This window comes from Dendropsophus ebraccatus, chromosome 4 (genome assembly GCF_027789765.1).
Source record: "Dendropsophus ebraccatus isolate aDenEbr1 chromosome 4, aDenEbr1.pat, whole genome shotgun sequence".
Taxonomy (NCBI): domain Eukaryota; kingdom Metazoa; phylum Chordata; class Amphibia; order Anura; family Hylidae; genus Dendropsophus; species Dendropsophus ebraccatus.
In genome coordinates, this window is record NC_091457.1 from 76,631,575 (window position 1) to 76,656,555 (window position 24,981).

The 24,981-nt window shown below is 43.1% G+C and overlaps 1 protein-coding gene across 2 annotated transcripts in view; it reads right to left on the bottom strand.

The window, feature by feature from the left end:
• Positions 1-24,981, bottom strand: part of ANKRD11 (ankyrin repeat domain containing 11) — a 218,881-nt gene that overhangs the window by 17,787 nt on the left and 176,113 nt on the right. For both annotated transcript variants that reach the window (XM_069966057.1, XM_069966056.1), the window contains 4 exons: positions 15,414-15,584; positions 1,621-1,824; positions 640-782; positions 145-292 (listed from right to left, as the gene is read on the bottom strand). In XM_069966057.1, coding sequence (XP_069822158.1) covers positions 145-292; positions 640-782; positions 1,621-1,824; positions 15,414-15,584 — 666 coding nt within the window. The remainder of the gene's footprint in view (positions 1-144; positions 293-639; positions 783-1,620; positions 1,825-15,413; positions 15,585-24,981) is intronic.

Here is a 24,981-nt window from a genome sequence, read left to right on the forward strand (position 1 = left end):
CTGGTAGGAGAACCCTACCAATCATACATTTATCCACAGGATCAGCGATACATTTTGCTGTTAGTGGTCCAACCCCTTTAACATCAAAATACAGTTGCGGCAAGAAAATCGGAAAGAACTATAATATACTTTATTCCTACTTACCAGTTGAGCTTTCCTCGCTGGATGTGTATGTACCCTTTCCAAGAAGAAGATTATGCATGGTTGGAGAATTAGCGACTTTTAAAGGGGTCTCGCCCTTTCGATTACTTTGATGAGGATTGCCTCCATACCGCAACAGCAGTTTAACAACCTGCAAGATAAAATGGTTAGTGTAAAGGATGATAGAAAGGTGGATGGGCAAGGTCACTCATCACAGCTTTAGAACATGCCGTAGAGACATGTGAAAAGTTTTAATCACCTGGAGTCTATTCAGATCCTGACTGATCTCTAGAACAAGTTAGATGAATTCCTGGCTCTGTCACACGACAGACATAATCCAATTTTAAGTTAACATTACCATCTTGGTCGCTTGTTTTAGTGATCGACTGTTAACAACCATGCTTACTACTTGAGTACAAACAATTAAAACCAACTGGAAACCCAGAGGCTACCCCCCTGTACAATAAATCACTGACAATACTACTAAAACACACTTGCCTTGAAGTGACCATTATTAGATGCATCATGCAGGGGGGTATCATCATCCAATCCTTTGGTGTTAACCTCTGCCCCAGCAGCCAGCAGCTGTTTCGCAACATCATAGTAACCTCTGTTACAAGCCTCATGTAAGGCGGTCCATCCTGTAAAATAAAATGGTTGCAAACTATTAAGACACAAGGAGTGTGTGAACATGCCATAGAGACAGACAGACAGACAGACAGACACACACACACACACACACACACACGAAACCGACAACTTCAGACAACTCATGGCCTATACTTAAAAGATAACGCTGGTGAAAAGTTTTTTGCCAGTAATTTAAACACCCCCACCAGAAAGTGAAGTAAACTCATTCTTACCTAATGACTGTTGACCCCAGGCTGCTCTGTGGCAGCCATTTTGTGACAAAGACATCATCAATAAGGAGGCTGGTCTAAGCTCTGTTAGGCCAGCCTCCCTTTGTCAAATGACTCCGGTTGCTCAGCTCTGATTGGCTGAGCAAGCTGTAAGCAATCTAACAATTCTACAGAGTCAGTTAGACATCACAGGAGACAAAGTGCCTCATGGGAAGGCACAAACCAGAAAGTGAAGGAAAAAAATGAAGATACCATTGTTCATGCCCCAGTACCCCAATCAGCTGACTGGAAAAGGCATTTGGACAAATGAAGCCACTTCATTTAATTTACCAGGTGCAGTACTGCCTAAGCCCCATCGGTTAGCCGACTGGTTAGAGTACTAGGTCATGGACCCCAACCGAAGGGGGCTGCCACAGTAGTGCCAAGCTGTTGTCAAGTGTATGAAAAATGGGCCTGCTAGACAAAGAAAAGGCAACAGCACTTGCCTAAATGCTGCAGCACCTTAAAGTCAGCTGAGTAGAGGTGATGTAGGTATACACCCACTGATCTGATGGTCTATCTTAAGAAACGGCTAATAAGCAAAACAAACACAAGCAATTCTAGTATAATCCCAAGTTACCTGCAAAGTCTTTAACATTGACATCTGCTCCCTCATTTATGAGCTCTTTGATACGCCGTGCATCGCCTCTTATAGCCGCTCGGTGTAAACGAGTCTCCCCCCGCTCATTTCGCTTGTTCACTTTGTCTTTGGTTTTGGAGGCGGAGTTAGGAGTCCCCTTTTGACCAACTGTAGACTGAGAAGGGTGCTTTGGTGTTGTATCAACTAAGCAGAAAAGGCAAAAAAAAAAATTCCCACTTTGTTAACATTGATAATAGACATATGGTAGATTACAAATTCTCTGTGTTTGTCAACTAAAAGGGTCTAATAGTAACCAATTTCCCAACAAAGATAGGGAATGTGCACATTGGGTTCGCACTACTATAGGCTAAAACAGCCAAGAATCTTTCTTGAAGTGGGCAGTGCATATACTTGCAATGATAAGTTCAGCTTGTGTGAACAGCAGAGAGGTTACCAGAGTGGAATGCGCTGGAAGCATGCAGGGAAAGGTGAAGGATTCTTAATTCTTCCCCTGTTGCTTTATAGCATTAGATGACTTTGGTTAATATTATCCAAAGATATGTGCACACTGAGGAATGGGTGAGTAATTTAAGAGTAAAATTTTCTGTTTGAAATTCCTCACCTATTCAGCTCTGGCAGAATTCAAGCCCACTGAACTCTATAGGATTCTTCTAATAGAATAGAATTTGCCCAAAGAATTGACACAGCAATTCTTTAGGTGGAAAGGAGATCCAGGGCAGAAAATTCTGCTGTGTGAACAGAGCTGAAATCCTATTGAACACAATGGTACATTGCTCTGTTCATATTTTACAGGAAGAAATTCAAGCGGAAATTAAGAGACGATTCTGCTACAAATTCCTTGCCTATTCTCAGTGTGCACATACCCTTCGGTATGCTCACACTAAGTAAAATAGGTGGAATTCCCAGAATCACGCCGGCCTGAATGTCTGTACGAGATAGCTTAACCACTACCCTTCATCTAAAGAGCACATTAACATTTGCCAGAACTGAGCGTTCATGTGTATGGCCAAATGTGTACTGTTGGCCAAATGATTGTTTGGCCTACAGTTATGGAAAGTGTATGGACACCATAAGGGTGCATTCACATGGCAGATTTTTCTTAAGCGAACCTCCTGCTGCACATTTGCAGCATACATGCTGGAAGATTTAACCATGGTTTTGGCTGTGGGATACCTGTATCCAAGCTACCTGAAACCGTTCTTGCACATATTCCATAGTAAAGTAGAAGTATGCAGTTCATACAGAACATTGGCATAAAGTGTAAAATGCATGATAGTTTAACTAAATTTGTATTCTAAAACACTGGACAGAACTAAATCCTAGTTTATTTAATGTTCCCAGTTTTAATCAATTCCATTTTGTACACCGGTACAGTGAAAATGTTACTTTGCAGTTGTGAAATAAAGTTGACTGCCTTTTGTTTTATTTTTAATGCATTTCTGAGATGACTTGCAATGTTAATATTGACCACAAGAGGGAGAACTTGTTTCATAATAAAACTTTACATTGATATTTCTAGTTGGTATATATATTCTAAGCATTCAGGATTTTTTTGCCTTTTACATGTTAAACATCAAATATTTTAACGAGGTACAAAATGCATATAATGTACTAAACATCTAACAAACCCCAAAAGCTACATTTCAAAAAAGGTATTTATATTCAACCGAAACAAGTTGTTGACTACATGATTATGCATGTCTGAGTGAGAACACTGAAATCCAAGTTTAGCTGCAAGCGGATTTTAAAAAGCACATAAAATACAGACCCTCATCTCCATTCAGAGAACACAGATATCATTTACATACTATGCTGATTGTGTTAGGGGGAAAATCTGGGGTTCTTTCATGCAGCTGCCTCCTGCTAATACATGAACAGATTACTCTAAATGAATGTCTCATTCATTAAAGGGTAGTGCGGCGGTAAAGAATTATTCACAGACTAACACACATTACAAAGTTATACAACTTTGTAATGTATGTTATGTCTGTGAATGGCCCCCTTCCCCGTGTCCCACCACCCCCACCCGTGTACCCGGAAGTGTGGTGCGCTATACTCACCTGTCACGTGCCGACACCCGTCTCCGATCTTCAGCGAGTTACGTCTTCTTCGGGTGGATAACTGTGCTCAGCCAATCGCGGCTGAGCACAGTTGTGACGCGGCGGAGGGGGGACGGGCGGCAGCGACTCGGATCAGGTAATGTATAATGCACCACATGGGTGGGGGGGGGGGGGTGTGGAACACGGGGAACGGGGCGATTCACAAAAATAACATACATTACAAAGTTGTATAACTTTGTAATGTGTGTTATTCTGTGAATAATTTCTGAGCGCCGCACTACCCCTTTAACACATCGGTCAATATTAAATGAACAGATAAGTCACTATGTGGACATGTCCTGAAGGGTTTAATGCCAAAATGCAACAGAACATCAAACAAAACACGTATAATTCTGCAGTTTGTGCTTAACGACTTTTTTTATTTTATTTTTTTATTAAGAGCGCTTATTGTGTTTTCAGGCTCAGTCATATGACCACTCTGTTTTCTTTTCTTCCTGTGATATCATGTTCCCAGTTCCTGCCAGTGAGTGAACAGTGAGTAGTCAGGTGGGCAGGGTGATGTATCCACATTTCTCTAGCTCCAGCTCTATAGGAAGAGCCAACATCTGAGCCCAGTATAAACTGAAGCAGAAAGGGCAGCATGACATGGAGGCCAGGGGGGGGTTAGCTGTGTTGTGGGGGGCAAAAAAAAAAAAAAAAAAAAGCATCTGACAGGTTGTTATGGGTAACTGCTCCTCTGGCACAGGCTGTGATAAATCTCCCCCCTATATCATTGCACTGTAAATATGAAGTGTGTTAAAGCAGTGCTGCTGCTGTCTAATATGGAGAGGAGAGGTGATACTGACTCATTGGGTGGCTACTGTAGTCAGGGCCGGTTTTAGACAAAATGTGGCCCTGGGCAAAACTAAAGTGGGGCCCCAAAAATACATATATACATCCAGCAGGTATTGTGCATAGTGCGCAGCAGCATATCCCCAGGCGCAAGTTTTTATGCAAAAAATTGCACGTTAAATTAAGTTTGCCTGCCTTATGCAGTTTTCACTCAAAAGGCAAAAAAAAACTAAATTTGCTCATTCCTGTGCAATTAAGTGAGTGCATGAAACTTATTAAGACAATGACCCATTGCTCCTCCCCCACCCACATGTGTATATGGATAGATAAGCCACAAGAAGACAGAGCAGGCACTACGGCTTCCTGGGCTCCGTAAACAAAGCGTGCCGTGCGCAAGGTACTCGCTCACGTGTTGCTCGTTGAGACAGCAGTAAGCCCAGCAATCATATTAATATCCAGTAGAAATACAACGGCACTCACCGGTGTCAGCGAAATCGATGGTTTATTACAGGAAGAGATATACAACAATAGCAGGTGCGTTCCACAGAAAGGAGGTGTGGAGCGCTATTGTTGTATATCTCTTCCTGTAATAAACCATCAATTTCGCTGACACCGGTGAGTGCCGTTGTATTTCTACTGGATATTATTACATATATATGGATAGACTGACAGATAGATAGATAGATAGATAGATAGATAGATAGATAGATAGATAGATAGGAGATAGATAGGAGATAGATAGATAGGAGATAGATAGATAGATAGATAGATAGATAGATAGATAGATAGATAGGAGATAGATAGGAGATAGATAGATAGGAGATAGATAGATAGATAGATAGATAGATAGATAGATAGATAGATAGATAGATAGATAGATAGGAGATAGATAGATAGGAGATAGATAGATAGATAGATAGATAGATAGGAGATAGATAGATAGATAGATTAGATAGATAGATAGATAGATAGATAGGAGATAGATAGATAGATAGATAGATAGATAGGGAGATAGATAGGAGATAGATAGATAGGAGATAGATAGATAGATAGATAGATAGATAGATAGATAGATAGATAGATAGATAGGAGATAGATAGATAGATTAGATAGATAGATAGATAGATAGGAGATAGATAGATAGATAGATAGGAGATAGATAGATAGATAGATAGATAGGAGATAGATAGGAGATAGATAGATAGATAGGAGATAGATAGATAGATAGATAGATAGATAGATAGATAGATAGATAGGAGATAGATAGATAGATAGATAGATAGATAGGAGATAGATAGATAGGAGATAGATAGATAGATAGATAGATAGATAGGAGATAGATAGATAGGAGATAGATAGGAGATAGATAGATAGATAGATAGATAGATAGATAGATAGATAGATAGATAGATAGATAGGAGATAGATAGATAGATAGTCAGTCGGATAAATAGTCAGACATATGCTCCTACACATATATAAACACAGTATTACAGCACACAGTATGCACATCACTTATACATAGAACAATACAGACAGACAACATCACCACCAATACATAACACATCACACATAGCACTGCACAGTGTACACATAACACAGCATACTTATCCAGCTGGGTGCAGTCTACAAGGGGTTAATCAGCAGGCTGATGTAAGGTGGCTGAGGGCTGGCAGTCTCACTTGTGTGCAGAGGTTTGCACAATATTGTCCCTCCCTTCTTCCTGTCGTTCCGACTGCTGCTGATAACTTAGCAGGAAGCTGCAGAGCATCACATGAGGGGGTCGGATGTGCGCTGGCAGCACAGACTGTGTAGTAACCCCCTCCCCCCAGGGACAAACAGCACAGAGCTTCTCCAGGACCACAGCAGCACTTTGCCGATCGGCATGTGACAGGAGCCACCAATGGCATCATTAGCAGCCGGGCTCAGGGGGTGGCAGCATCATCCAAGGATCCCTGTCACAGCCTGTACATAGCGATCGGCAGGTAACAGGGAGATGCTGTGTTGTGAGAGGGGGGCAGCGCGATCGGGGCAATGTGATGCTGTGTGTGCCCCTGTAGGTCTGATCGATCAGAGGGGAAGCTGCGCGTCTCCTCATGCTGCTGGCTGGCTACTCTTAGGGCCCTATTCCACTGGACGATTATCGTTTGCATATCATTAACGATTAACGATCGCAAACGACCACTATTGCGAAAGACCTGAAAACGTTCACTCATTTCCATTGAACGATAATCGTTACTTATGATCGTAATTGCGATCGTTTTTTCTTCGCTATTTATTCGCTATTGCATTCGTATCTATTGCGAACGACCGAACGATGTCTTATTCAACGCGAACGATTTGCGAACGAGCAACGATAAAAATAGGTCCAGGTCTTATAAAGCGATCAACGATTTCTCGTTCGGTCGTTAATCGTTAACTGCATTTCAACCGAACGATTATCGTTTAGATTCGAACGATTTAACGATAATCTGAACGATAATCGTCCAGTGGAATAGGGCCCTTACCCTCACTCTGCGTGCGGGGCCCCCCTGAGGACGGGGCCCTGGGCATTTGCCTTGTTTGCCCCCCCCTAACGCCGGCCCTGACTGTAGTGTATATGTAAGCCAGTACTACAACTCCTAACATGTACATGTGTGTTAGGGTTTCTATTCCTAAAACAGATATTTTAAATAAACTAGATAAACTAGGTTTTTGAATCTAAGTAATGGCAGACACTGAGCTATTTCCTTCCCAATGTAAAGTGTGTGGAGCTAGATTCAGAAAAGAGGGGGTGGAGTTATAGGCTGGCAGAGCTGTGATGTCACTGCTGACCTGGAAGTTCTTTATGTAAACAAAAAAAAAAACAAATCCAGAAAGCAGCAACAGAGGATGGATGCCCAGGGACACAGAGCCAAGAAACAGAGAAAACAACTAAGGAACAGACTACAAATTATTCCCTTATATCGGGTCAGTGCTGCACACCTCTGCCTTAAATATGGAAGTCGGTGCTCAGTGGTAACTGGGTTCTTCACCCATAAATCTTGTGTCGGAAAGAACCACGGCACTTCGATATTTGCAAGAATAAGTGAAAAGTTTATTTTTTAGCAAAATGATATACGGTATTTTACTCCGACCATACATAGAAAGTATAAGAGCTGAGACCAGGTGCAACGTTTCGGTCCGCTATGGACCTTCCTCAGGCAATAGGGTCTCTTGAACGCTGTATGCAGGGAGAGAGGTCGGTGGAGTGTGTCACACAATAAACTTTTCACTTATTCTTGCAAATATCGAAGTGCCGTGGTTCTTTCCGATACAAATTATTCCCTTATCCAATAAGGAAAAGAAAAAAAAAAAAGAGAAAAAGAGAGGTATTCTGCAAAAAACGGATGGAAAAAAAAACCAAAAAACATTGCTAAAACCTAGTGTGAACCCAGCCAAGATTGTGGTTTTTTTTTAATTTATTTATTATTCGTACCACCTCATGGTAAATTAATAAAAAAAAAAAAGATCAGGGTGTCACGTGTCCCCCAGAATGGTACTGATGAAAACATGCATAAATATTTTGGCATCTCAAGGCCTCTGTGATTTGATATAATGGCTAAAAAACACCATGAAATAAGACATTGATTAGTATTTGCTATGTTAAAGGAAAAAAAAATGGATTAAAATGGAATAGCTGCCAGAAAAACGAAATTGGTAAAATTTCCCCTTTAACTTTCTTAAATTTCAGAGAAACACCTAAAGGGTTAATAAACTTCTGAAATGTTACTTTAAAATACTTTAACCCCTTAGTGACCGCCATGCTGCCTTTTCATGGCGGCCACTAATGGGCTTTATTCCGATGCGTACACCTTTTAACGGCAGGCGCATCGGAATAAATTACCGCTCGGCAGCGGCTGCAAGGCGGTTGATCAGTGTGACCGCCGACCCCCTCCTGTAACTGCCCGGAGCACGCAGTTTAACCTGTTCAATGCCGCTGTCAAACCATGACAGCGGCATCTAACGGGTCCCGGTGGATCCCGGACGGCGCCGTGGGTCACTTAGGTGATCGCGATGTCCCGCGGCGCCGTCCGGTCCTCCGATGTCTCCATGGTGATCCCATGTACACTAGTGTAAAATAAAAAAAAAGTGAAAAAAAAAAAATGTGCACCAAACACAACACAGCCCCCCCCCCCCAATAATAAAGATGCATAACATTCCCTATACCCAATAAAACGTGACATAAAAGTGATCAAAAACACAAATCCTATACATATTTGGTATCGCCACGTCCATAACGACCCAATCTATAAAACTATATCACTAATTATATCGCACGACACATGCTGTAAAAAAATTAATTAAAAAAACAGTACCAGAATAGCTGTATTTTATCAATCCACTTTAGAAAATACGTCATAAAAGAGATCAAAAAGTCATATACATATAAAACTTGGTATCAATAGAAACTACAGATCTTCCCACAAAAAATAAGCCCAAAACCAGCTCTGTCGTGCAAAAGATAAGAACGCTATGGATCTTGCAATGCGGCAACAGTTTTTGTGGGTTTTTGCTAGGAAGATAGTTTCTATTGCGCCAAAGTGATAATAGTTTAAAAAAACCTATACAAATGTGGTATCGCCGTAACCGTAGTGACCCAGAGAATACATGTATTATGTTATTAGTGACCGCCGATACAGATTTTTACGGCGATCACTAATGGGCCATCAGCTCTTTATGGCGATGGTGCAGAATAGTGCAGCAGCGCCGGTAATGCCCGCAGCCCCCTCCTCTCAGCTACCGGAGGTAGCTGAGGGGTTGGGGCAGAGTGTGGGGTCAGTCCCGGCCAGTCCCCTCACCGGCGATCGCAGTTATCAGTAAAACGGCGGCCACCGGTAACAGACATTGCCAGCGCAGCTGAACGCTTTCATCTCTTCTCACCGTGAATCCACAGTGAGAGGAGATGAGAACATGTCCCCCCCGTCCCCAGAATTAACCCTAGTGACCTGGTCACTGACCCTCCCCTCCCAGGGCGGCCATCTGATCCAAGATGGCCACCGCCATCTCTGTGAACATCCTCTGTTCACAGTGATGGATTCCTAAAAATGATTAAAGCTTCATTCTCTCCACCACCGGAGGTGGCAGAGAGCATGGGGCAATGATTGGTGACCACCCGGTGTGGTCCCAGTACAAGTGATCAGCGGTATATATTATATACCACTAATCGCTTGTTCCAAATGGTGCCGGCACTTTCTTACGCCTGTCACCAAAGTCAAGTGCCTTGGATTGCCCGTCACCACCCCAGATAGTCAGTGAACACCACCAGATAGCCAGTGACCACCCCCAGATTGCCCGTGACCACCCCCAGATTGCCCGTGACCACCCCAGATTGCCCGTGACCACCCCAGATTGCCCGTGACCACCCCAGATTGCCCGTGACCACCCCAGATTGCCCGTGACCACCCCAGATTGCCCGTGACCACCCCAGATTGCCCGTGACCACCCCAGATTGGCACAGACTGCTCGTAACCACCCCAGATTGCCCATAACCCCACCAGATTACTGGCTATCTGAGGTGGCAACAGGCAAACACCCCGAGATTGTCCATTACCACCCCAGATAACCAGTAAACATTCACATATTGCCTGTAACTAAAATGACACTCCTTCCCTTCTGAGCCCGGCTGTGTGCCCATACAGTGGTTTATGCCCACATAAACTATTCTACTCTGTAGACATTACAGGGGCACTGCAAACGCACCTGGCACTCAGAAACTTCAGAAAAATCATGCACTGAAAATGCTAATTGGCGCTCCCTTCCTTCTGAGGCCCGCTGTGTGCCCACACAGTGGTTTATGCCCACATATGGGGTACCGTTCTACTTAGGAGAACCTGCGTTACATATATTGGGGTGAGTTTTCTCCCCTGTTCCTCGTGAAATTGAGAAATTTCAAACTAAACAAACATGTTATTGGAAAAATTATATTTTTTCATTTTTACTTTCTTCTTTTGAATACTTTCCTCTAATACCCATGGGGTCAAAATGGTCACCACACCCCAAGATGTATTCTTTGAGGGGTGCACTTTCCTAAATGGGGTGACTTTTGGAGGGGGGTTATTCTGCTGACACTATAGGGGCACTGCAAACGCACCTGGCGCTCAGAAACTTCTTCAGCAAAATCTGAACTGGAAATGCTAATTGGCGCTCCTTCCCTTCTGAGCCCCGCTGTGTGCCCACACAGTGGTTTATGCCCACATATGGGGTACCGTTGTACTCAGGAGAACCTGCGTTACATATATTGGGGTGAGTTTTCTCCCCTGTTCCTCGTGAAATTGAGAAATTTAAAACTAAACATATTATTGGAAAAATTCTATTTTTTCATTTTTACTGTCTTCTTTTGAATACTTTCCTCTAATACCTGTGGGGTCAAAATGGTCACCACACCCCAAGATGTATTCTTTGAGGGGTGTACTTTCCAAAATGGGGTGACTTTTGGGGGGGGTTCTATTCTGCTGACACTACAGGGGCTCTGCAAACGCACCTGGCGCTCAGAAACTTCTTCAGCAAAATCTGAACTGGAAATGCTAATAGGCGCTCCTTCCCTTCTGAGCCCCGCTGTGTGCCCATACAGTGGTTTACGCCCAGATATGGGGTACCATTGTACTCAGGAAAACCTGTGGTACAAAATTTGGGGTGCATTTTCTCTCATTTTTATTATGAAAATGAGATACTTTAATCTTAACAAATATATTATTGGAAAATTTCTATTTTCCATTTTATTCCGGCCTAATTGTGAATACTTTCCTCCAGCCCCTGTAGGGTTAAAATGCTCATTATACCCCTAGATTAATTCTTTAAGGTGTCTAGTTTCCAAAATGGGGTCACTTATGGGGGTTTCCAGTATACAAACCTCCTAAATCAACTTAAAAAAAAGAACTGGTCCCTAAAAAAAATCAGTTTTGGAAATTTCATGAAAATTTGATAATTTGCTGATACATTTCTAAGTCCCGTAACACCCTAAAAAAGTAAAATATGTTTACGAAATGAAGCCAGAATAAAGAGGACATATTGATAATGTGACTTACTAACTTATTTTTGTCATGTGCCTTTTTTTTTTTTTAGAAGCAAACAATTTCAAAGTTCGTAAAGTGCAAAATTTTCAAATTTTTAATTATATTTTGATGTTTTTCACAAAAAACACACAAGACAGTGACCAAATTTTGCCACTAACATAAAGTACCATATGTTACGAAAAAACAATCTTAGAATCGCTAGCATACGTTTAAGCATCACTGAGCTATAAGCACATAAAGTGAGACAGGTCAGATTTTGAAAAATGAGCCTGGTCATTAAGGCCCAAACAGGCTTGGTCCCTAAGGGGTTAAGCAATAGGCCAGGAATATCAAAAATAGAGGTGGGGGGGTCACCTAGGTAATAGTGACCATAACATAGTAAGTTTTTAATTGTTCTTTAATAAAATTATTAGTAGAGGGGCTACAAAAACATTACATTTCAAGAAGGCCAATTTCCAAAAACTAAGAGGCCCTTGGGACAATGCCTTCAGGAAATAAAAGTACACAAGAGAAATGGGACATATTTAAGAAGTATTCTGGGTAGATCGTGTGAACGACACATACCGTATGGGAATAAAAGTAGTAGAAATAAGAGAAATCCAATGTGGTTAACTTCAGCTGTAAGGGGTGCAATAAATGATAAACAAGCATTCAGACTACTAAAACAAAGCAACAGAAAGAAGGATAGCCACAGAAAGTAAAACAAATCCCAAAATGTTCTTCACCTATATAAACAAAAGACTTAAAACCGAAAATGTTGGTCCCCTCAAAAATAATCTGGGTGTAATGGTGGAGGGGGAAGAGGAAAAGGCCAATTAAATACATTCTTCTCTACTGAATTCACAGAGGAGAATCCCATAACAGAGGACATGACTAGGGATAATATAAATCCTCCCATAAATCTCACCTGCCTAACACAACAAGAAGTGGGGAGACGCCTTAAAAACATTAAAATACATACGTCACCGGGCCCAAAATGTATCCATCCTAGAGTTTTGCAAGAATTAAATACTGTGTTAGACAGACCGTTATTCCTAATATTTAAAGATTCTATAACAACAAGGATTGTTCCACAGGACTGGCACATAGCTAATGTGGTACCAATATTCAAGAAGGGGTCAAAGAGTGATCCTGGAAACTACAGGCCCGCAAGTCTAACATCTATAGTAGGTAAAAGTATTTGAGGGGTTTGTAAGAGATGCTATACTGGAGTATCTTAATGAAAATCTTATGACGCAGCACCAGCATGGATTTATGAGGGATCGGTCCTGTCAGACTAATCTGATCGGCTTCTATGAAGAGGTAAGTTATAGACTGGCCCGGGGAGAGGCTGTGGATGTTGTGTATCTGGACTTTTCAAAGGCATTTGATACTGGGCCACATGAAAGGTTGGTCTACAAAATGAAGATGCTGGGACTTGGGGAAAATGTATGCAAATGGATAAGTAACTGGTTGTGTGATAGAAAACAGAGGGTGGTCATTGATGGAACATATTCAGATTGGGTTTTGGTTACTAGTGGGGTACACCACAGGGGTCAGTGTTGGGTCCACTTTTTAATATTTTTATTAATGATCTTGTAGAGGGGCTACTGAGTAGAATCTGCAGATAATACTAAACTGGGTAGAGTAATCAGCACAGAGGAGGATAATATATTACAGAGGGATTTGGAGAAGCTAGAGGCTTGGGCAGTGAAATGGCAAATGAAGTTTAATGTGGATAAATGTAATGTGCTAAATAATAAAACACTGGGTAAAACTACTTCTGAAAAGGACCTGGGGGTATTGGTGGACAGTAAACTCAACTTTAGTGATCAGTGCCAGGCAGCAGCTAATAAAATAATTGGATGCATCAAAAGAGGTATAGATGCTAAAGATGAGAACATAGTATTGCCTCTTTATAAATCACTGGTCAGACCACACATGGAATACTGTGTACAGTTTTGGGCACCAGTATATAAGAAGGACACAGCTGAACTGGAGCGGGTGCAGAGGGGGGCCACAAAGGTCATTAAGGGAATGGGTGGGTTACAGTACCAAGACAGGTTATCAAGCTTGGGGTTATTTATGCTAGAAAAAAGACATCTTAGGGGCAATCTGATCACAATGTACAAATATATGAATGGACAGTACAGAGGTCTTTGTAGTGGTCTTTTTACTCCTAGGTCTGTAACCATGACAAGGGGGCACCCTCTACATCTAGAGGAAAGATATCAGCAGCATCGACGCGGGTTCTTTACTGTACGAGCGGTAAGACTGTGGAAGTCTCTGCCACATGATGTTGTCATGGCTGATTCATTAAATAAGTTTAAGGGAGGCCTTGATGCTTTTCTTGAACAACATAATATTACAAGTTATGGGCATTAGATTTCTGGTGATATGTTGATCCAGGGATTATTCTGGTCGCCATTTGAGTCGGGAGGGAGTTTTCTCCCTGTGATGGGGCAATTGTCGTCTGCCTCATAGGTTTTTGCCTTCCCTGGATCAACACAGTAGGATTTCCCTAGGTTGAACCTGATGGACTCTTGTCTTCTTTTAACCTTATTTACTATGTTACTATGTAATGTGCCTGTCAAATAGAACAACTGATCATTCTCTGCCCCCATAGCTATGACACTGGAGGCTGCTGATTGTCACAGCAAACATTGGGGTTAAGCAATCGCTTCGCACAGCCCCAATGGTGACCAGAGGGAGAATTCTACCACTGTTCTGCCCTGTAGATGCTGCAATCTTACTGATTGCCGCATCCATAGGATTCAAGGGGAACTAATCAGTAGGTCAGAAGAATCTAACCTGCTTAAAGCCCCCTACAGCGCCGGAGACACTGAGGAGAAAGGTATGTGTCTTGCGCTTATCCTTGCAGTGGTCCCGCACTGTCAGGGTAAGCTCCGCTGTGGAGTGCCTTTAGGAGTACTGCCCTGCCCCAATCACAGTGTGATCAGGCCTGTCCCCTCCATTGATTATAATTTGAAGAGGCAGCCGGATGACACTGCAGTGCTCCTAACTGTGCTCGGGAGTGAAGTTTACCCCGATTAACGGTGCTGAGAAAGGCAACACAAACCTTCCTCAGCGTTCCCGGCACTATAGGGGACTATCAGCAGCTTAGATTCATCTAACCTGCTAACAGTTCCCCTTTAACTGCCAACATCAGAGCTCTGATAGGGTGTCTGCAGTTACCCAGCCATCACTGACAGCTGGGACCCACCACATATGGAACAGGTGCAGCTTCTGCGTCTGTTTAACCTGAGGACATAACTGTACACTCCTGAGTGGGAAAGCACCGAACCCTTCAATAGACTAATGGGGGGGAAAAAAATGTGCAATTTCCGTCTGTTAAATTGTCCTGATAATTTGTACAATTTTTTGTCCCTCCAAAAAAGGAACACAAACTGGTGAAAAGTAGAATTTGCCCAGTTGCCCCTAACAACCAGACCACATTTCATTTTCCAAAGAAGAATGAAAAGTGAAATCTGATTGGCTGCTAGGAACAACTGGGCCAATTCTACTTAATATTCCTTTGATAAATGTCCTCCTTTATGTCCATCAAATAACAAAACACTAACCCATTGAAATGGACAGGGGTTTTAAAAAAAGATCACTTCTTTCACTCTTTGTTATCAAAATGGAAAAAGGAAACAATACTGGTGGAGGATAAAAAGCTGGAGGGATCCTAGCCTTAGATCAATTTGAAGAATTAATGTATGATTTAGCAGAATTTTATTGGGAGAGGGGGTGTAGCGCTACAGATTCAGCTTATACAACTGCTTCCATATGCTACATGACTGTAAAGCCTTCCTTGTGAATTATAAGAATGACTGCATACAAAAGCATCTAAAAACATGTTTCATTACCTGGGCTGTTGGCAGACTCTTCAGCTGTCATCTGCATAAGCAAAGCAACCTGCTGCCGCTCTGATAAGGGGTATCCAGCTCGAATTCCAGATATCCCAATACCAAAAGGTAAACTAGATTTCCGGTTGGCAGGCTCTTTCTTGATTCTTTTCTTTTCCGGCCCCTGCTTTTCTGTTAGGAAGGAGAAAGGGGGGGGGGAGTTAGGTATGTGTTTTTGTTGAGTTTGGAATTACAATAAAAGCATCAGTATATGTTACTGTACATGTACACATAAAAGAACCCTAGAATTATACAGATGTCCTCAAAGAATAAAAGGATGGAGGTCTAAACTGCTGAGGGGTAAGAAAAGTAGAGGAAGCCCTGTATTTTTTAATATGTTATTACTTATGGAAAGTTAGACAAATTCCTAATGTACATTAATTATGGGAAATGCACATACTGTATACGGCTATTTCCCTTAATTTAGTAGATCATGGAAGCCCAAAGTGCTCTCAAAAACAGTGTACCGAGTTGCCGGGGGTGACATCAGGGAACGAGTCAACAGGAGCAGCGGTGAGCTCTGCAGTCAGTCCCCGGAAGGGCATGTGAGTGCATCAGCGAGAAAGGTGCATGTAATGGGGATAGCCCTGGTACTATTCCCCCACCATCTGCTCATACTATGAGCAGATGATGGAGGAGTAGTACAGTGTATATGTGTGCATACATAGACATGTGTTATATAGACATTCATTGAATAAGTGTCCAGCAGGGGCGCACTATATATAGAAGTCAATGGTACTCATTGACTTCTATATATTAGTTCACCCCCTGCTAGACACTTCATAGGAATTACACCTGATTTTTGAGAGAATTTGAAGCTTCCATGATCTACTAAATTAAAGGGGTAGTGCGGCGGTAAAAAATTATTCACAGAATAACACACATTACAAAGTTATACAACTTTGTAATGTAAGTTATGTCTGTGAATGGCCCCCTTCCCAGTGTCCCACCACCCCCACCTGTGTACCCGGAAGTGTAGTGCATTATATATACCTGATCCACGCTGACACGCGTCCGCCATCTTGTGCCTAACGTCATCTACGGCCGGCCGGCCCGAACACCTTCGATCTTCCCGAGTGCCAGCCGCGACATCAGCTGCTCAGCCGCGATTGGCTGAGCATAACTGTGCTCGGCCAATCGCGGCTCAGATCGAAGGTGTTCCGGCCGGCCGGCCGAAGATGACGTTTGGCACAAGATGGCGGACGTGTGTCGGCGCGGATCAGGTATGTATAATGCACTACACTTCCGGGTACACGGGTGGGGGTGGTGGGACACGGGGAAGGGGGCCATTTACAGACATAACATACATTACAAAGTTGTATAACTTTGTAATGTGTGTTATTCTGTGAATTATTTTTTACCGCCGCACCACCCCTTTAAGGGAATTTGCAGTATATGTGCATTTCTCATAATTAATGTACATTAGGAATATGTCTAACTTTCCACAAGTAATAAATACTTTTGGCTGAACTTCTTTAACTGATACAGGCAGAAGTAAAGAATCTCTCTATACCCACTTAACTGAGGTGTGCGAGTATAAGTTCTGATTGTTTTTAACAGTATCCTGCATCCAAGATCTGTCCTGGGGTCTGTTAGTCAGTTATTGTCCTAAAAAACAAACTTTTTAACTTGCAACCTTGTGCCAAAAGGCCGTGACCTAGCTTGTGTATGCATAAGGCTGGCACAAACTCTTCATTCCTTCTCCCCCCCCTCCTCATCATTAGGAATGCTCCAGGCAGATTGTCGCCTATTCATCACCTGTGTCAGCACAGCACATGGGCTGGATCGTTAAGGCACCTGTGTAGTTTTCACTGCTGAGGAATAGGAAAGAGGGTGGGGAGAAGGGACGGAGGGGTGGTGCAAAATTAGGGCACAGATACTCCAAGCCACGGCAGTTTGGCACAGGGCTGCAAGTTCAAAAGTTGTTTTTTTTTAGGACAATAACTGCATCACCTGCCGAACGGACCCCAGGACAGATCTTGGATTAAAAGCAGCTATATGAAGGTACAAGTGGTTTGAGGGGTGTGGGGGAGGGGGGCACATTGTGGGTACAGAGTCGCTTTAATGTTCAGCATCTATTTTTCAAATCTGACCTGTCTCTCTTTATGTAGTGAAAACTCTGCAATGCTTCTAGTTATCGCAGGTATTCTGAGATTATTTTTTTGTGACATTTTCCTCTTTAGGTTTGTGGTATGCTTTGGTTGATGCACTCAGTTTTTTGGACCCCCCCCCCCCCCCCCCCCCCCACACACACACACACATTTGTGCAAAAATGTACGTGTCTTTAAACTCAAAATAGTCATGTCACAAACTAATTATCACTGCGACATCTACGTGTCTACTTTATGGTGATGTCCTTTGGTGAAAGTCCCTTTACTTTTAGGATGTTAGAGGGCTTCAAAATTTTGCAGCGATTTTTCAAATTTTCTGGAAAATTAAAAAAATTTATTTTATTATTAGGAACTAGTTAAAGAGTCACTGTCGTATTTTTTTTTTTTGCAGAAATCAATAGTCCAGGCGATTTTAAGAAACTTTGTAATTGGGTTTATTAGCCAAATCTGCCATTATCTGCATGTAAAAAGCCTTTTCCCAGGTCCCCCCCTCCTTCCTCTTTTTCATTCACTCTGAAAAATCTGAAAATTGTGACTTGTTGCAGGAGACGTACCCTGTCTGTTCTAGGGAGAGGGGAGGGGGGAGGAGGAAGGAGGGAGTTAGCCGGCAGCAGAAAGCAGATAACAGAGGATTACACAACATAGAGGTGGGTGACAGCTGTAATCCGAGCTCAGACAGGTCACTGGTGATGGTCAGTAGAGATATCCCGTGAGGGATTTGTAGATTAACTCTTTGTTGTCCTGTTTTGGTCTTTTCTTTAGCTCTCTCCATAGGAGAACAATGAAGACAGGGGGGAGAGCTTCAAACTGCTTTTTCATGATAAAAATGCATTTTTCGGATAATAAACCCAATTACAAAGTTTCTTAAAATCGCCTGGACTATTGATTTCTGCAAAAAAAAAATTCACGACAGTGACACTTTAAGTTCATAAATCCCCATAAATCCCTCCACTGTAAACCGCACCACTCAAAAGTAACATTTCATAAGTTTATTAACCCTTTAGGTGTTTCTCAGAAATTTAAGCAAGTTGGAGGGGAACTTCCTCTAGCAGAATCCACCCAAAGAATTGACATGTCAATTCTTTGGGCAGAAAGCGGATCAGATCAGAGGCAGAAAATTCTGCTCGGAAATTCTGCAGTGTGAACAGAGAAGAAATCCCATTGAACACAATGGGACATTGCTCTGTTCATATTTTACGGGAAGAATTTCAAGCTGAAATAAGAGCGGATTCCTCTTCAATTCGTCACTTAATTCCTCACCTTTTCCTCAGTGTGCACATACCCTTGAATTGAAGATGAATCCGCTTATAAATTCGGCTTGAAATTCCTCCCGTAAAAGAATGAACAGGGCAATGTCTCATTGTGTTCAATGGGATTGCTGCTCTGTCATTCACACTGCAGAATTTCCAAGCAGAATTTTTTTGCCGCAGATCTGCTTTCCGCCCAAAGTAGTAACACGTCACTTCTTTTGGCAGAATCTGCCAGAGGAATCCTATAGAAGTCAATGGGGCTTGAATTCTGCCTGCATTCCGTTTGAATTCCACCCAAATAAGCTCAAATTCAGCTTCTTTTTTTCTAGGAGCAGAATAGAAGATGCATTTCAAGCAGAAATTCCTCATCTTTTGCTCAGAGTGCATGAGCGCCTAAACAGCAAATACTGAGAAATGGAGCTCCATATTTATTCTCCTTATTCCAATGTTTCTAGAAATCCCCCATATGTGGGCGCACTGCGTCACCTGATTAAACACATGACAGAACTGGTGAATTTTGGGGCCTTTTTATTTTAATGTTGTTTTTTTTTAGCCATTATACCATGTCAGAGGCCTTGCGGTGCCAAAATATTTTAATGAGACAATGAGGTGGTACGAATATAAAAAACAAACAGTTTAGCAGCTGTTTATCATTTTTCTGTATGCTGTTTACTATACCTTACATATGACATGTTATCTTTATTCGGCAGGTCGTAATAATTACAGCGATATCCATTTTATATAGCTTCTGTTATAGTTTATGGCATTTATACTATAAAACAGTCTTGCATATTTTAGGAGCAGTAATATATATATATTTTTTTTTTTTCCGCCAATGGAGTTACAGTATGTGAGGGATTTTTTTGCGGCATAAGCTCACATTTTTAGTGGCGCACCTTATGGGTACATGTGACATTTTGATAGCTTTTCTCTATATTCATTTAGGAAGCAGGATTAACAAAAGTAATTTAGGTTATTTTTTAACAGCATCAATCGGGCAGGATAATTAATGTAACAGGTTAATAGACAGGGTCATTATAGACACAGCCATACCAAATATGTGTCTCATTCATAGGGTATCTTTTATAAAGGGGGGGGGTGGGGAATGTATATTTATTGATTGATGTATTTGTTTTATTTTATTTAACTTTCACTTTTGCAGGTACATATATAATACATTACAGCACACGATCTGTGCTGTAATGTATTAAACTGTTCTATGAGCTGTCAGTGTAATGCTGACCCCTGCCTGATCGTTATATACCATAGCAGCCCAGACGCACTGGGCAGCGTCTGTGTTGCTATGGTTACTCCCCGGAGCCATGTGATCGCTTGCGCGGGTGTGGGCAGTTTGAGGGAGCAGATCTTCCTCTGAATTTCCCATAGACGCTGTGGTCTGTGTGAGACAGCCGCCTCCTCCTGCTGCCAGATTGCTGCTAGGGACAAGGGGGGAGACAGGGAAAGCAGGACGTTCCAAGATCATCATGTTGCAGGAACTACATGCTTTATATGACATTCCTGGAAAGTTATCCAGAAGAAAAGACATTTACTTCCTTACAAAAAACAGCAGCTCACCTCTCCCCAGGTTGTGTATAGTATAATAGTAAAAGTAAAATAAAAATATACATTTATACAAAAAAAAAAAGTTTTGGTCTCCAGAGTCCCCCTTTAAAGCTGCAACCCCAGATGTCGGCTGCAATAATTACAGCATGTGCAAGCCAGCCTCTCAATGTTGTGTGTAAGAGTACTATTACACCAGGGCTCTGGAGTTGGCAAGTCGCAGCTCCGACTCAAAACACAGACTTCTGAATTTGATCAGGACCGACTCAGACTCCGGCTACTTCTTAAATGGCCAGTTAGACAACAGGGGACTTATTTGTCAAACTAGTGTATCTGGCTCAGCAGCTTCTACCTAATGTCCTGCATGATCCTGGGGCGACTTCTGAGTGAATAATGACCTGCATGATCCTGGGGCGACTTCTGAGTGAATAATGAAAGATCTAAAGCAGATTCTCCTGTGTGTGCAGTAGATGCAGCCAGTCTCCAGCTTCCATGTCCTAACTAATATTCCCCATACACAAAGTAAGCTAACAATGCCAGATCCCTGTGATATAGTTTTTAGCCATAGTGATATAGAGGGGTCAGTCATAGGCACAGATTTATCAGCTCTGTCAGTGTTCGTGCTCCTAAACCATTGCAGTCCCACAGGAACTACCTGCTCAGCCAGTCAGTGACTGCAGCTGTGTCCCGCCTGACTCACTGATTGGCTGAGTGGGCATTTCTGAGTGCACTGTGGGGGTACGGAGACTGGTATATAGGAGTTTATTAGGACCCCAACAGAGTTACCTCATTGGATTTTCACTGATGCCCCGACTACCCCTTTAATTTCTGCCTCGCTCTCTCTCACACAAACACAGCCTGCGGCAGCCATAGAATGCATACACGCGAAGCCTGCTGCAGCCATATCTCTCACACACACACCCCCTTCTGTAGCCATAGCTCACATAGACACGAAGCCTGTTACAGGCATAGCGCGCGCGCACATCCACAGCCTGCTGCAGCCATAGCACACTAAAGAAAAACACTATCTTCTCTGAGAGAATATATCACACTGAGGACAGAGGTTAATGCTACACTACTTATGGCTTCTCCTCCTTCTCTATATCAGGGTGGGCGCACACTAAGGAAGTACTACGTATGACCCGTGGCGGATTCCGTTGCTCATACCCGCACGCGGCGGCGCACTTCTCCTCCCGTGTTACAGACACTATTCTCTGCACGGGCGGATTCCGCATTCAGCTGAAAGTAGTGACACGTCAATCTTTCGGCAGAATCCACCCGTGCATGAAGTAGTGCATAGAATAGTGTCAATCGAGACACAACAGGTCAGCACTTGCTTGCTCCTAAATATCGGGCTGTGTATTGTGGCCCTAAGAGTGGTCTTACACTAGTCAATCATTATGATTTCTCACATGTGGGTGGATCATAATAATAATGGAGCCATGTAAGAAGCAACAAATAGGATAATGCAGCGCACTGTTCTCTATTCTGTCCAATATGAAAGTGGGCATGGAGGGACAAAGACATGTCAAAAGTTTTGATTGGTCCAGGTCAGAGTGTTCAGAGACTAACTGTGAGAACAAGTGGGGAGAGGACCACACTGCAACGTGAACAGGAGTGTGCAGCAGTGCTGAAACAATGTATATGGGGCCTGGAGCTGATCAACAGGAAACCTCCTGTTCAAGAGCCGCCAAAAGGGAGGAGGGGCCCTGTCTGAGCCTGGTATTACACCATTCAATGGAACATGCTTTCACAGACTGCCTTTTTATGCAGTTATGCCAAAGCAGGAAGTAGGGAAAGGGATTGTATAGAAAGTTTAAGGGGGAGCTGTAAAAACTAAAATGATGTAGTCCCTAGCTTCTGTACCTTTCTCAGCTCTGCTACCCAGACAGTGCCACATTCCCTTATTAACAGCATCATCACATACATGTACATTTGGGGTTAAGGGTGAATGGAGTGGGATCCCAAGTCAAGCCCACTCCATACATGGCCCTTCTCCCTGATAGCAGCAGTTAGGGGCTGCCTCTTATAGCTGTAACAGAGCGATAGCCTGTGTTGGCTATTTAACCATTTAGATGTAGCTCTAAAAACCGGCAGCTGCATTTAAAGTGTGTACATAACTCCCTGGTTGTCCAGATTGGCTCCCTGCAATGCGATCGCCTAAAGCCGTTCCGCTGTAAGGAAAGACAGAGGCCTCTGCTAGGCCTTGATACGGGGGTGGCAACAAGTTGCTGTGGCTGCTGGAGGGTTATACTTGCCTTCCGTGGGAGCCTCAGACTCTCAGCTGATTAAGGGTCCTATTCCACGGGCCAAGCAACGATGCTAGATCGGCACTCGTTTACTGGGCCTATTCCACGGCCCCGATGATTATTAAGCGAGGGCTGCAGGGACATAATTACGATGTCCTTGCAGCAATACATTACCTGTCCGGGCTTCTCCTGCGCTCAGTCTTCCACCCCGGGTCCCACGGCGTAGCATCAGCTTCGGTGCGGCCTGAGTGAGCTGTCAGACCGCTCAGCCAATCACTGGCCGCGGCGGCTCAGGAGCTGCTGATGCTGCGAGCGGGACCTGGGGAGGAAGACGGAGCGCAGGAGAAGCCCGGACAGGTAATGTATGATGCTCTTCTCAAATCATTGGTTGCCCGCCTCGCACCACTATTCCACCATAGCGATGCGGTGGGGGACCGATGATTTTAGGCCTGGCCCTAAATAAACGATCATCATGTTTTGTAACACTTCTCCATGGACATTACTATTTTCGCCTGTGAATAATCAGATATATTATTCCAAAACAAAAAGGTGAATCACTCAGTCCCTTCTAACCATTTCTTATTAGTTGCTCTCAGGAATGTTTTTGCATGAATACAATTTTAACACTCTATGTTCATTTCTAGAGGGTGCAGGATGTGGGTTATGGGCATGGCTTCCTGAGATAGTACTCATAACATGCAGGGGAACTGTATTTTTATTCTAATACGACAAATTTTGTAAGCAGGCAGTTCTGTGAGGGTTAAATTCCTGTCCCCACAACCAACTATTAATTTTGTCTCTCCAGCACACTTTGCATGTAGATGACAAAACTCCTCCTTAAAAGGGAACCTGTCACCCCCCGTGCCGGAGTGACAGGCTCCAAACCCCCGCTAGAGCCCCCTATACTTACCTGATCGCGCCGGGTCCCGCTTCTTGATCCGGTCCGGTGACGGAGATTTCAGCGCCCGCGCTCCTGAGATGAGTCCGATGCCCATAGAAAATGAATGGAGTGTCGGACTCGCCATTCATTCTTTATGGGCGTCGTACTCCTCTCAGGAGCACGTGCCAGGCTTCGGGCACTGAAATCTCTGTCACCGGACCAAGAAGCGGGACCCGGCATGATCAGGTAAGTATAGGGGGCTCATGTTACAGGTGGGTTTCATGTTTACGTCATTTTGTAAAACTGATATATATTCCCCAAGTCAGTACGATAAAATGATAGGAAACCTATAACTTTTTTTTTTAATCTAATAAAAAATGAAACTGTTTAAAATGTCTCTATTACCATCATAACCATCTATTTGGCTTTTTGAGATGTAATTTTTTGCACAAATTTTTTGCAACTTTTTGATCACTTAAGTGTCTCATTTTTCTGGATTTGATGTGACCCCAAATCAGCAATTTTGCATTTTGGTGTTTTGCACTTACGCCATTTACTGTGCAAGATCACATGTGCCAAATTAATAATTCAGGGAATTACTCATGCTGCGATACCAAATGTTTATTTTATAGTCTATAAAAATGGAAGGGGGGGGGGGGGGGGTGATTTTTATTAAATTTTTTTTTTTTTTTTTACAGTAACAGTACAGTAAGTTCGCTATAACTGCACTGGTCTATCACCACAATGGGATGCTGGAGGCCATTGTATACGACTGAAACCGGGTCACAAAACCCTGGTCTGGCCAAAATCACAAATCACCCCCCTGCGATTTAAATGGTTAATTTCCCGGGAACAGAGACCAGTCCACACATGCTAATAGCAGGCAAGAACTGCACGGTATAAAGTAATTTTTCTTTTAATTTACAAACATTCTTTCGGTGCCTGGCATTAAGGGGCAAAATGCCCCTTCCGCTGTCACCACTGTGTGCTGGGAACTGCAGAGCTAGAATCCTGCTCTGTTCTAGTGCTGATGAGCAGTACACAGGGGAGGAGACTGCCTAACCTGGCAGCCTTTGCACAGTAAGTGATGACTGCTATGACCGCTCATTGTGCTAGAAGCAAAGCAAGTGGTGATGGCAACCACCGCTCCCCTCTGCAGAGGCTGTTTGATACAGCAATTGTGAAAGGTAGCCTCGTCCACCTGTGCACAGTACATCGGGAAACTACCCCCCTTCTCTGTATAGCGCTGGGAACTGTATAGTGATTGGGAACTGCAGCCTTACAAGTACATTAATTTATCAAGCTTGCCTCCTTGTCCTGATATGCTGCCAGTTAGCCTCCCAGTGTTAACAGCTCGTTGTCTTGGTTACTGACCACCACTTTGATCTATTAGCAGTGGTCGGAAAAATGTGTGTGTGGTGGTGGTGGTGGTGGTGGTGGTGGTGGGGGGGGAGATTGGGGACCCTCGATTTCCATCTA